General features: G+C 43.8%; 1 protein-coding gene across 10 annotated transcripts in view; it reads left to right on the top strand.

The window, feature by feature from the left end:
- Window positions 1-8,336, top strand: part of LOC107380829 (adaptor related protein complex 3 subunit beta 2) — a 65,740-nt gene extending 57,404 nt beyond the window's left edge. For 7 of the 10 annotated variants that reach the window (XM_015952194.3, XM_054743084.2, XM_015952195.3 and 4 more), the window contains 3 exons: window positions 714-811; window positions 1,451-1,589; window positions 5,788-8,336. In XM_015952194.3, coding sequence (XP_015807680.1) covers window positions 714-811; window positions 1,451-1,589; window positions 5,788-5,974 — 424 coding nt within the window. In that variant the 3' untranslated portion in view covers window positions 5,975-8,336. The remainder of the gene's footprint in view (window positions 1-713; window positions 812-1,450; window positions 1,590-5,787) is intronic. The other 3 variants (XM_015952196.3, XM_015952198.3, XM_054743083.2) reach the window with 1 other exon arrangement.
- The last annotated feature ends 5,908 nt before the right edge of the window (window positions 8,337-14,244 follow it).

The raw sequence follows: 14,244 nt of genomic DNA, 5'->3' as shown, positions 1-14,244 counted from the left end.
AAATAAAATGTATTATTATTATTATTATTATTATTATTATTGTTGTTGTAGTATTATTATTATTATTATTTATTCTACAATATGAACAACCTTACCTTGAATCTTTGGAAGTGTGCCTTTATAGCTCTATAATGAGATACATGTTTGGGTATTACTTCATGTGACATTTAACTGCAGGAATACCTTATGTACCTTTTATGTTAATTCTAACTGTCTGAACATTTCCTGCTTAATGTTTAGTTATAAATGCATAACGTCTTTTTTATTAACGAATCATCTGTACAGCGAAAGTAAGGAATCAACTATTAAAGCTGTAAAATGAACTCCTCAACATAAAAGAATGATCCAAATTTAAATACACAAGCATCTGTATCTTTTATTAGCTCTTATTTGTGGTCAGGAGTAGCCTTCATTTCCTTAATTGCGAGAAAACAAACTAACTTTTTAATTCTCCCCCATAAGAAAAATGTTGCTTTTGTCTTTATCATCATGCCAGGTATTAGTAGAAGCATCACAGTGTGGAACTGGGTCTCATCACCCTAAAACCCACCTCTGTGGTGCTTCGTGTACATATCTGTGACCCTGACCACAACCCTGATCCCCTTGTTAGAATAAACATGGATGTTTTGGTTTGAGACACAAAATCTCATATTCAGGGTTTGTATTCTGATTAGAGAAAGTTCAGACTTTGTTTTTGTTTTCTGTTTTTGCAGCACCTCCACCAGGAAGTTCTTTGTGTCGATCCAACCTCCAGTTGGAGAACTTATGAGGCCCGTGTTCCTCACAGAAAACGAGTTTAAAAGGGAGCAAGGTGAGTCCTACAGTAAAGTACAGGTTGTTTAATACTCCAGCAGTATTGAGTTCATTAATGCTGAAGTATAGCTGGTTTGGCAGAAAAACAGGAAATAAAAATAAAGTTTTCTTACATTTTAGCAACAAGCAAGTTACATTAAATGTTCATTGTCTTTTTTAATAAACACTCAGATGTCCTCTCACGGACGTGAGATTGTTCAGCAGCAATGGTGACGTACTGCGGCGCCAAACCTGAAACATGTCTGTTAAGCCGATCTTTAAACAACGGCGTGGCGTGGCGGCATCAGGGAGCCTTGGGTCGTTTAGGTGGTCAGGCCGCGGTGGTAGTGTGTGTCCTTTTACAAAAGGGTACATGATGGCAGCATAGATGGGGTATGGGGCGCGGACTTCTCTTTATCATAATTATCCTGATAAGCTTCTTAGTGAAGCTGCGCTCTTTATGTTTTTTTAACAAATCGTTCCTAAGTGTTAATGTTAGGGATGGAGACTGTATGTTGGGCCGTTCCATTTCTACAGCTCGCAGAAATATTTAGGAACTTTTTTTTTTTCATTTCAGACAACAAACACCTCTGAATCCATGTTTCTGTCCCCTGGTTGCACCGTCTTATGTTAAAGACTGGTTGTTGGTTTGTTCCAGGTCAGCTGATGGGTATGAATGAGCTCACAGAGAAGCTAATTCTGGATGCTAAGTATCGGAATGAGCACGCCATCGTCCAGAGAGTGACCACGGCCGCTCACCTCAGCAGAGTCCCCTGTGGCTCAGACAATGAGTGCAGGTGAGATGCTCTGATCTCTACTCTTATCTAAAAGTGGTGATTGTTTGAGAAGGAGCTGCTAGCCTCAAGCACCGGGGTCACGATAGTAGTAGACAGTGGTTGGTTGCAGTCTGTGGGTTGGACTCCAGGGGGCACTAAACCCACAAAGGTGGCTGAATGGAGACAACCCATTAGCAACTCAGGGGGCATGCACTTAGGCTAGGTTCACACTGCAGACCTTGATGCTCAATTCTGATTTTTTTGTGTGATTCACACTTAACTGAAATGTGACATCAACCCTCTCCGGTTTGAAAGTTTCACATCCCTAAAGCCACTCGCATGATCAGGAGAGGACAAGAAGCGACAACAGTGGAGTGGGAACCAGAAGAGGTAGGGTTGTGATGCGAAGGCCTTCACTGACAGTTCATTCACAAAAGGGCTTGTGATCGTGTCGTCATCACTGGCGCGGCCACCATATTGGTAGTTACTTGTTTGTTGTTGCTTCAGACGACAGCACACTCAGTTTTGTGGCTTCATTAACCCAGGGGTGCCCAATCCTGGTCCTGGAGGGCTGGTAACCAGCAGGTTTGGTGGCTTCTCTGCTCCAACACTCCTGATTCAGTGGCTGAACCACCAGTGCAGCAGCTCTTCAGGCTCTGCAGAAGCCTGTCAATCAGAAGTCAGGTGTGTTGGAGCCTGACCTGATTCAGTCCAACGTAAGAAGCCTTGCTTTACGTGTAGTGTTGGTGACTGAGGGGTCATAGCAAACCCGTTCCAGGTGTGGGACAGACTAAAATACAGCATGAGGTGATCAGTGGAAGGTAGTCTGTGTGCTCCACAGAAACACCACTCAGCACACAAGTGGTGGTGTCGCTGGACAGTCTGCACTTAGGGATGGTTTGCTGCTACATGAATTAGCCAATCATAGTAGAGCCGTTCTAGCCAATCAGAGGCAAGAAATGTGGGATCTTCCGTGGACATGCTATGATTCCAAATGAAGAGTCTGGTGTAGACATGGATATTATTTAAGTGTGTGTTTACTGCAGAGAAATGTGACATTAAATGTTGTCTGCATCTCAGTAATGTGCAGATGTCAGAGGTCAAATGCACTTTTTTTTATAAACTACACCATCAGTGAAGATAGCTTGATATAGTTATTCCTGAGGTTACATTAAGGTCACAGGATACGATAGCAGCTACCAGCCTGGCCGTCTGCTTCTCAGTAATTATGTCTTGTTTATTTCTACTAAAGACAATCATAACAAAAGGCATTTTGCTTTTATCTTTTTTATTTTATTTCACTTTTATCTCCACAATAGAATGATAAATTTTTTTTATTTATTTAGTTTAATGTTCCGTTTGTCTGCAGTAAACCTGAAACACTTACACAACATCCATGGTCCGCGCCGCACTGCATCAGGTGGTGGGACAAACAGTGTCCCACATCTTAACTGTCTGGTCTCCAACCAGAAAGCACACAGCTTCATGAAGGGTTAACTGTGTGCTTTCCACGGCTCTGGTCTGCAACACACAAGTCTCTTCAGAGGACGAAACTTTTTCTCCTTAAAAAATGTTAGTCTGCTCTCGGAAAATTATTTTTTTAATCCACAGGTTGTTTACAATCATATTCTGTATTAACAAATGAATCTTTAACAGACTTACTCCATATATTAGGTGAAATACGCTTTCTAAGCATCACAGAAAGGGGAGTGGCTGAGGGTCTTGGTAAACATCTAGACACATTTATCTCTGGTTGGTCAAAGTTTATAAACAACCATTTCATTAAAAGTGAACCACTTCCTGTTTTAACCAGTTCATCCAAAGCTCACAGCTCATGCTAAATAACCATCCTGTGGGGAAGCATCTCCAACCCAACTTCTCTAAAACTGAATTACTTGTCATCCCATGAAACCATCCATACGGCACAAAATCTCAATCCAAAACGATTCCCTGTCTCTGGATCCTTCAAAGGCAGTTTGAAACTTGGGTGTTGTGATTGATGACCAGCTGACCTTTAAAGGTAACGTTGCCTCTGTTGCTCATTCATTCTGCTTCGTGCTGTATAACACATGAAAGATCAGGCCATACCTAACACAATATGCCACCCAGCTCCTGGTGCAATCTACTGTCGTCTCCCACCTCGACTACTGCAATGGCCTTCTATGTGGTCCTCCAGCCTGGACTGAGACCTCTTCAAAAGAACCAGAATGCAGCGGCGCGTCTGGTCTTCAATCAGTCTAAAAGAGCACATGTCATCCCTCTGTTCATCCATCCATTTTCTTCCGCTTATTTAGAGTCGGGTCGCAGGGGCAGTAGCCTTAAGGCGAGAGGCCCAGACTTCCCTCTCCTCAGCCACTTGGGCCAGCTCCTCCTGGGAAATCCCAAGGCGTTCCCTGGCCAGCTGAGAGACATGGTCCCTCCAGCGTGTCCTGGGTCTTCTTTAAGGTCTCCTCCCGGTTGGACGTGCCTGGAAATCCTCACCAGGGAGGCGTCCAGGAGGCATCCTGACCAGATGCCCGAGCCACCTCAACTGGCTCCTCTCGATGTGGAGGAGCAGCGGGTCTACTCCGAGCCCCTCCCGGATGACCGAGAGTCTCACCCTATCTCTAAGGGAGAGCCCAGCCACTCTTCGGAGAAAACTCATTTCAGCCGCTTGTATCCGTGATCTCGTTCTTTCGATCACTACCCAAAGCTCATGACCATAGGTGAGGGTGGGAACGTAGATCGACTGGTAAATCGAGAGCTTCGCCTTCTGACTTAGCTCTCTCTTCACCATGACAGACCGGTACAACGCCCGCATCACTGCAGATGCAGCACCAATCCGCCTATCGATCTCACGCTCCAGTTTTCCCTCATTTGTGAACAAGACCCCGAGATATTTAAACTCCTCCACTTGGTGCAGGACCTCATCCCTGACCCAGAGAAGGCGTTCTACCCTTTTCTGAATCAAGACCATGGTCTCAGATTTAGAGGAGCTGATTCTCATCCCAGCTGTTTCACACTCAGCTGCAAACCGCTCCATTAATTCCTTAGTTTATTAAGATAATCAGAAAAAAAGTTTCCTATATAAGGAACCCAGCAGGTTGCATCGAGTCACTGACTAGTGTCAGAGTCTTTACAGCAATCCTCATACTAACCAAACATGCAGCGACAGTGGAGAGGAAAACTCCCTTTTAACAGGAAGAAACCTCCAGAGGATCCTGGCTCAGTATAAGCAGCCATCCTCCACAACTCACTGGGGATCGAGAAGACAGAGCAGACACACACACACACACACACACACACACACACACACACACGCACGCACGCACGCACGCACGCACGCACGCACACACGCACGCACGCACACACACACACACACACACACACACACACACACGCCATATATAGTGTGTCTATGGTTACATTGTGATTTCTTAGTAAATATTGTATTTGGCGAGAGTTAAACTTTATTGTATTTATTCTAGTGAATCTATAATTAAACAGGTAAACTAGTAGTAACATATTCAATGTCAAAGAGAGTAAAATGTTATTATCAGGAGAGGGAGAATGTTTAAGTGGTTAGCAGCAGTGTTTTAGCTGATGGCCCCCTCCATGAGGCTACCACAGCTCAGCAGAACATCGTTGTAGCTTCTTCTGGGGAGAAAAACACTTAGAGAGAAAATAAAGTTAACAGCTGAAATAGCAGGAAATAATACAGTTAAAGAGCAGATTGTAGAAGAAAGTAGTCGAGTGTGGAAAGTGGTCCGTATGCTCACTATTCACTGAAAATGTTCCAAAATTAAATTCATTCACAAACTTCTAATCTGAGTGTGATGCAAATCTAATCCAGCGCTGAATAAGCTGTCCCAAATGAACCCAACTATGCTGCAGGTGAGTCCTGGGCTAGACAGTACCTGTACAGGAGTGTAAACCTAAAGATACACAAAGGGCTTGCCCTAGCATGTTTGAAGTGTTCCACTCAGCTGGTCAGAACCGGATCTTGGATCAGAGGTTTCTGATGTTTGATGCTGTCCCGTCATGCTCAGCTGTTAAACAGCCACTTCCAGATGGGTGTGCTGATTGGTTGGTATCAATGCTCCTGTCCTAATCATGTAACTCACCTGAATAAGGATGTGTGATATCATGTCCACTCCTGGACCTGCGTCCTGCTAACAGACATGTCTCCCTCTTATTCTGTGTCTCAACTTTACTTCTGTCCTTGCTGCTTTGACCTCAGTCCTTCTGTCCCTCCTCCTGATCATCCTGCCCACAGGTTTGCTGGCAGAACGGTGACCAGCGGCAGCTTGGTGCTGGTCACCGTGGCAACCGGAGAGGAGGGAGTTGCCCAGCTGACGGTGAACTGTGAGAAAATGGTGATCGGCACAATGCTGGTTAAAGACATCCTCCTGGCTCTAACGCAGTAGCAGCGACCTCCACCACCGTCCACATCCTGTCCACGGCTCGTCCACATCACCTCTGCTGCAGAAAGGGACCCTCCAATAAAAGCCACCTTCACCTGATACCTGTCAGACATGATGGATTTGAACCTTAAAGGCATATGCAGGTCATGTTGTTTTCGGGGCGTGGGAGTTAGTGTAGTTGTGTTAGCGGTTTTTGTAAACAGAGAGAAGAATAGGCATGTAGGAGAGTGGGTTTATCTGGGACAGTGTGGATCCAGATGAGACTAGCGTGCACCATTAGACACCTCAGAGGTGGAGTTACACACGTGCTTCTGATAGACGAGGGATCTGTAGAGCCACACACTCTCCTGAGCTTCAGGTGGTCTTGTGGGTTTTAGAGACTTCCATCTGCTGTAGTTCAGGAATGAACTCCTTATTACTGAGTGTCCACCTGAGTTCCTGGATGAACACCTGCTGACTCAGCTCTTTAAACAGATTCATGTTGGACTCTTTTGAACAGTTTGAGTCTTTCAAGTTTCTGTTGAATCACAGACTAAAGGTTCGTCTACATTCTCATGTTTAACAGGTAATCAGGTCATGTTTAGGCATGATGTCCTCATAAACAATCCTGATCTGCTGCTGTCGCTGGTAATAAGTCATTCATTTGATCAACTCTGACTTTAATTACCAGCTTAGAGCATCCACCTTATTCTCACGGCGTCATGCTTTGTGCGAAAGATGCAAGCGGCTTCCGGTCCTGCGTTAGTTTACATTCAGACAACATGATCCCTTCACGCAAACCCTCTTTTTAATTTTTGACTGAGAAAACACACGGGAACGCCGGCAGTCTCGGCTTAAACACCGTTACAATCCCTGTGCCCGCTGCCATCCTGAAACTTGGACAAAGATAACGTACGGTAGCATCTTTAGCTACTTTCTGAACTTTGCCGCCTGCCATTAGTCTGTCAGTTTTCCAAACTTGCTGCTTGAATTAAAGCCACTTCAAAATCAAACATGGTTCATTTTGGCTTGGGGCATATGCTCTAAAATAGGGAAGGCCTGGTAACAGATACAACATGAAGCTAAAGATGCTTGTGCTGAGATTAGGGAACTTTGGGTTGATAACGGCAGTCTAAACACACGTTAGATCAAATAAACTAAGTATTCAGAAAACTACACATGAAATACCTGTTGTCTCCTCAGCATCAGCGTCTCTTCTCTGGAGGTTTGTCATTTGGGTGTGGGTGTTCGCTCCACAAAGTGGAAGGAACACACGGCTTAAAATTGTGGTTTCAAGTTAACTTCAATTCAATTCCATTTATTTATAAAGCACCAAATCAGGACCAGGGTCCTCTCAAGGACCTTCACACAGTAAACAACACAGGTCAGGTCATTAAGCTAATCCGTTTAAACGGAGAAGGAAGTGACGCCACCATCAGCGTCAGCCTGAGGAAGTTTGCAGCCGCAAACGAAACGTAGCGGGAAAACAGGTAAACAAAACTGCTCTGTGTTTTAAAAAAGAGCTACAGCATGGATTTAAAGACATTATTTATTTATTATTTATTAGCTTTCAGCTCTAACTCTCCTAAACATCAAATCAGAGATGTTCTACTGATGCATCCTGTAGTCATTCCATTACCCCAAAGAACACGCTGATTATTTATAAACATAATTTGTTTTAATGCATCAGGAAAACAGCTGAGAGCTAACCCTGGTTAGCTTAGCATTTTCAACATGGCAAACAAAAACATTCATGACACGTCAAACATAACCAGCGTTTATAAGTTCAGCTAACAATAAAAAGCAGTTGTTTTCCTTCAGGTCAAAGGTCATCCTAATGCTGTTTTCCTGTCATCCTCTGAGGTGTGGGTTTATTTCAAAGTTTTAAAAACATGAAGAGCATGTTAAACACAACATGTCAGACATTGTAGTTTACATGTTAAACAACATGCTACATGTTAACATTACATGTAACATGTTAAACACAACAAGTTAAACATGTTACATGCTAGATGTAAAACATTACTTGTTATATATTAAACATGTTAAATATTTTAGTAATATGTTAAACAACGTGCTACATGTTAAACATTACATATAGCATGTTAAACACAACAAGTGAAACATGTTGCCTGTTGAACATTACATGTTACAAGAAGACCCATCGTTTGGTTAATAGGAATGCAAAATAAGGCAATCACACATTCATGATTAAAATCCAATAAACAAGAGGCCGTTTCCATGGAAACAAGTGGGTAAACATACAAATTCTGGTGCACATCTGGTCATATTGCTTGTATGAGCAGCAGCTGTGAGATCATGTGTGTAGTGGTTGGTGTGTCTCCCAATTATTTATTGATTGTACTAAATAAAAGACCAAATGAGATCTGAGTGGATTTTTGACAAATATGAGTCACTAACTGGTATTTATGGGGGTAAACATCTGGATCTAACAACTGTCCTACTACTAAAAGGTCTCCAACCTGTGGCTCTGGGGCTACGCGTGTTCTTCTGGTAATCCTGACTAACATTTATGTAAAAGTAAAGGAACAGGAGCATTCTGGGTAATAAGTGCATTAGGTTTAGGGATGCTCTGATCTGGATTTTTGCTGCTGATCACCGATATCGATCACATGGATTGGACATCACTTTATTGTTCGTTTCTGACCACAACTTCTAAGCCTCCTACTCACAACCCGAGCTTTAGAACTGAAGGAGCTTCTTGGATGAAAGCTAAGATGTCTTCAAGATAACCAGAAAGTCCAGGGGCCTCATTCATCAGAGTTTCATAGAAGAATTCCTAATTTACCTCCTATGAACGAAATTTAGAACGTTTGTACGAACGGTCAACATCCTGACTTATGAAACGTGCGGTGGCCTCTCGTGGTCACGCTACGTCCTCAGCTCATGAGGGGATTTCCTGGGATCTACCTGAAAACAACAAATCATGGCTATCGACTTTGAGATTGAGACGCCGGCTGCTGGTCGGGACAGAGGAGAGGTTCCTGTCAGCAATAAATAAATAATAGAATAGGATTAATGGAAGAGTAACGGGTGGTCTTTTTCATTAAAGAAGTCCTTCTGCTTTGATTTAGTTTCATTTGGAAATGTCTAAGAGCAGCCTCTGAGCTGTCATTCAGTCTGGTTACCTGGGCAACAGAGGAGGTTCTGGGGGGTTGTAATATAGAAATTCAACTGGAGTCCAATTCGTGCGGTCTGTCTGTCGCTTGCCAAAGGGTTCCAAATCACAGCATACCTCCAGAAGGATCTCCTTCAGGAGACCAGTGCACTCACGGAGGACGTGTCCTCTCTAGAGAGCACGATCCTCCAACAACAGCACATCAGCCACGCTACAGTGTCAGGTTCCTGTCAGTCACAGGTGTCTTTACAGGTTTCAGCACCAATTATGTGTTCCAGGTGGATTGGATATTGGTGGTCTACACTATTAGGACCTTAATAAGAGCTCCACCTGTTTTATCATCAGTTCCTCTTTTGAAATTGTTCTCCACAGCAAAGCTCGACTGGCACGTTTAACCCTTAAATGCCCTGCTTGTGATCCAGCGTGCGGTACAACCCTTCACCATTCATGGACAAGCTCGGCTCGAGCTCGCAGAGGCCTTACTTTACAGAAGAGACTGTCCAACAGTGGGTCCAGTTCCTCAGCTTACCTCCCTACTGGCTTGAATCCAGGAAACGTGCTGGCCAGGAGAGGGCTTGTCCACACGGTTCTGATTTCTGGTGGTAAGGGGGTATCGTAGAATCATGATGCAGAGCAGAGAGTGCAGTTCAGGTCCAGAGATGCTGCTACGGGCCTTGTTGATCTCAGCCGGACCTGGGTTTAGGAGTTGTCCTAGACTGGAGCTCCCTCGTGAGAAACAAGCTCTCAGTTATAGAACGGATTTAGTGATTTTGTTAATAAAAGTGACTCACAAGAGAGTAAGCTTTCTTTCTGGGTCCTGATTGTTAAGTTATGAGATAGTTCAGGAAGAACTCAGTTACCCAGAAGGCCAGGGGCAAGAGGGGAGTAGCACTGGCTGGAGGGAACCAGAAGGGAGGTGGTGATCAATAAAAGTCTGAAACTGAGTTTCCTTGTTTGCTAATTAGAAGATTAAGCTAAACCACACGTGGTGCCATAAGTGGTCGTGAGCAGCTAAGCAGAAAAGGTCTGCCATGAGGGAGCTGAGAAAGAAGGTGTCCAGTAGTGCGAGCAACGGTGCAACATGCTAACTGTGCTGGATCGTAGGAAGGCCGTGAGCAGCAGAGAACGAGGGACACTAGAGCCAATAGGAGAGGAGTCCATGCCGGAGAGAGTAAAGGGCTGCAGTGATACGCCAACGTGCTGCCATGGATACGCTAAGTCTGCCCTCATCCATACAAGTGAGCGCTAACCCTGCTGATAATCGGAAGCACTTTAACGGCAGGTGGTGATGCTGAAAACCTGAAAGTAAGTAAGTAAAAGTTTATTTATATAGCGCCTTTCACAGATATAAATCACAAAGCGCTGTACAACATGATAAAGATCAGGGCAAATACCTCTAACCAATACAAACATCAGAAAAACAATAGCAGTGATAAAGTAGAAAATAAAATCATGAGTATAAACAAAGTGAAGGTGTGAACCCAAACAAAGCCATCTTTTTGAAACATTTAGGGAGGGAACGCCTGGATGAAAAGGTGAGTTTTTAGACGATTTTTAAAGACCTCTACAGTGTTAGAGAGACGGAGATTTGAAGGTAGACTGTTCCAAAGTCTGGGTGCAATAGTCTGAAAGGCCCTGTCCCCTTTAGTTTTCAGTCTGGTTCGAGGAACAGCCAGGAGGTTTTCAGATGTGGATCTAAGGTTCCGAGAGGTGGTGTGTGGGGATAAAAGCTCAGATAGGTAGCTTGGAGCCTGGTTGTTAAGAGCTCTATAGGTCAGGACTAAAACTTTAAACTGTATTCTATATTCTACCGGGAGCCAGTGGAGGGACTGTAAAACTGGAGTGGTGTGAGCTCGTCTGCTGGATTTGGTTAGGAGTCTGGCTGCTGCATTTTGGATGGCTTGAAGGCGTGAGAGGGAGGTTTTGCTGAGACCAGTAAAAAGAGCGTTACAGTAGTCTAAGCGTGATGACACAAAGGCATGGATGATTTTTTCCAGAAAGCTCACATCCTTTTGCATGTCATGAGGGAAGATGCATTGATATACACATAATAGCCTTCAGCTGATGAAGCTAGTCGCACTTTAGACGACGTGATGAATACAGTTGAAGAGGACTTTGTGCCTGAACAGAATGAGACCTATGAGAGGTACAACTCTTTCACCCATGACCAGAAACAAGGCGTAGCTTTTGATCAGTATTAACCTGAGCTTCACACATTAAGCTAAACGTGTGAATTTAGGGTTGTCTGTGGATAATGCACTGAGAGGATAAGTGTGTGCAGAGTGGCAGAATCACCCGAGCACAAGAGCTACAGAGAGGTGGGATGTCAGTGCGTACACCAAATAAAGATGGAGGAATAAAGAAAACGTGTACCAAACCAAACAGGCAAAGCCACAGAGTTCAGATGCGCTAAACGCGGAGACATGCCCAGCATTTGGGAAATCCTGTAACAACTGTGGGAAATGATCACTAGGCCAAATGTTGTAAAAAGTTAAGAGATTCTCACTCAGTGGGAAGCACCGGGACCTCAGCAGAGGCATCACGACACGCATGGACGTAAGTTTCACTTTAGAAGTGGGGGGACACAGGGGTGGGGGGGTGGGGGTTATCTTTACAGTATGCTCTGATGCACATATGTCAGACACAAGGCCCGCGGGCCAGATGCGGCCCGCGGAGCATTTTTCTGTGGCCCGCGAGATAAATATCAAAAATATATTAAAACTGGCCCGCTGGCCGATTTTACCGCAAATACTTCAACTCCCATGATGCTTTGCGGTGTCAGCGCGGAGCCGACGCATCCCCTCCTTTGTGTTTATTCCAGCGCCTGCTGCCGGTGTGCAGCTCCGCTGTCTCGGACAAACTAAACACTCCTCTCACTCAGCGCCGAGTTCACTCAGCTGTTTTCTGACGTTGAAGCCCAGAAACGGAGATTCTAGCCGCTCAGTAATGTGTTCACGACTGAAAGAGAAAGTTTTCCAACTAACGTCCAGACAGAGCCGATATAACTCCAGCAAACAGCGACACGCTCAAACCAGCACGACTCTGTGGTTGCAGTCTTTGTGTTTCCTCCCCAACACACAACAACGTGGTCAAGCTGCTCAGACATGTTCAGCAGCACAAACCTATGTGAGCACCTGTTGTCATCTAATGTTGTCATTATGATGATGAAGATGAACAAAACAACAGGAGTCTGCTCCTCAGCTCAGATCAACCCCATGATGCAGGTATCTGGCTGGAACAGGTGAGCATCACAGTAAACCAGTGGAGCAAACTGAGCTTTAAATATGTTGGTTTTATGCTCTTTTTCTGCTCCAAAACATGAAAGTTAACAGGTGAGATGTTGCATTTTCATTTAAGATAAAATGATATTTTTATTTTGTTGTTGGCCCGTGAGAAAAGATTTAACCTACAGTAAACAGGAAGTGGAAAGGCTGCAGATAGATGAATAGAATAGAAAATCCCTTTATTGTTCCTCAGTGGGGAAAGCTAGACGTCACAGCAGCGATGACACTTATTACAGGAGAAAAAAGGAGAATAAAAAATAAGACAAATGAATAAACAAGAAAACATAAATCCTGAATAGATTTTAAAATTGCTGAATATACCACAAGTAATGAATACCACTGATGCCTTTTATTTAAAACGGACTTGCTCGTGTGTAATTTGGTTATTCCACATTCAGTGTTAATGCAGAAATAAGTTTGTTTCCAAATTTAAAGGTTCAAAGTTGCATAAATGTTGATAAAGAAAACGTGCACATTTGCCGTCACTTTTTCAAAAAATATTAAGTTTGGCCCTCGACTCCGTCCCAGAGTTTCATTTCGGCCCCGTGTGAGTTTGAGTTCGACACCCCTGGTCTAATGGGAAACAGGCTTCAACACAAACGGTTGTTTTCTGCAAGGTCCTAGAGCTCAACCGGTGTCAATTTAATATAGCGTAGCATTGTTTTTGGATGGTAAAAAGTGCAGGGTTCAAAACTTGACTTTGGAAACAGTATATACTTTATGTACTGTATTTTACTGTACATTGAGCAGGGATGGTTTATCCCTTGGGTCCACGTGGCAGGGGAGAGGAGTGAGCACCACCTCACCCCTGCCACGTGGACCTCAAGGGATAAACCATCAATCCTGCTCAATGATCAGCTTTCCTCGCGGGGTCACACCCATTAAGACAGTGGGAGGGTTAAAGACAAACATGTCTGTAATCTGGTGAAAAATGGCCCTTTTGCTACTTTTGAATGTCAGGTTATCAAAGCAGGTTTACAAAATGTAATTCACTGTATTTTAATCTACCCACCACCCGGTCCAGCTGGCCCTTTTCTCTCTGAGTCTGCAGATTTTCTGTCATCGATGATCAAACTAGAAAAAGTTTTAATCCTTGGTGATTTTAACTCACACATTAATGATCCTACACAGCAGTAGAGTTCATGTCTATTACAGTCTTTTAGCTTAGAGCAGCACGTTTCAGGCCCCACACACTAAATGGGACACACTCTAGATCTTGTTTTCTCTTTGGGACTAAACATCAATCATTTACATGTTGAAGAGGTTCATGTGAGTGACCACAGCAGCATTTTCTTTAATGTCCAATCTAATGTTGAATCTGTCCCTCACAACCTAAAATCAAAAAGACGTATCATTAATCAGTCAGCAGAGGATGGATGTTCTAGATTATTTGACAGCAGCTCAGTTCAGGATGATGATGATCCAAGCGTGTTCATCCAGTCATTGGATAAACCATGCTGCAGTATCTTGGATAAAGTAGCTCCTGTTAAGCATATTGTTTTATCTAACAGGAGGGAAAACCCTTGGATTAATCAGAACATTTACAGTCTCAGAAGGACGTGCCACAGAGCCGAGAGACGCTGGAAGGCAACTAGACTAGAAAGTCACAGTCTGCACTTTAAAGACCTGATAACATCTCTGAATGAGATGGTGAAAACTTCCAGGTCCACTTACTTTGCTCAGCTGATAGCTGTAAACAGAAATAACTCTAAAGTCCTGTCTGACACCATAAACCAGATTGTTTCACCTCACGCCCCACTCATGCCGGTTTGCTCAAGGTCTGACTGTAATAACATTCTAGCATTCTTTGAGAATAAAATCAGTAATATCACCCCATCTACCCCCCCAATCCAACCAGCTTCTTCCCAATC

The sequence above is a fragment of the Nothobranchius furzeri genome, chromosome 14 (genome assembly GCF_043380555.1).
Source record: "Nothobranchius furzeri strain GRZ-AD chromosome 14, NfurGRZ-RIMD1, whole genome shotgun sequence".
In the NCBI taxonomy this organism is placed as follows: Eukaryota; Metazoa; Chordata; class Actinopteri; order Cyprinodontiformes; family Nothobranchiidae; genus Nothobranchius; species Nothobranchius furzeri.
Note: the sequence above shows the minus strand (reverse complement) of the source record. Positions and strands in the feature narration are given on the sequence as shown.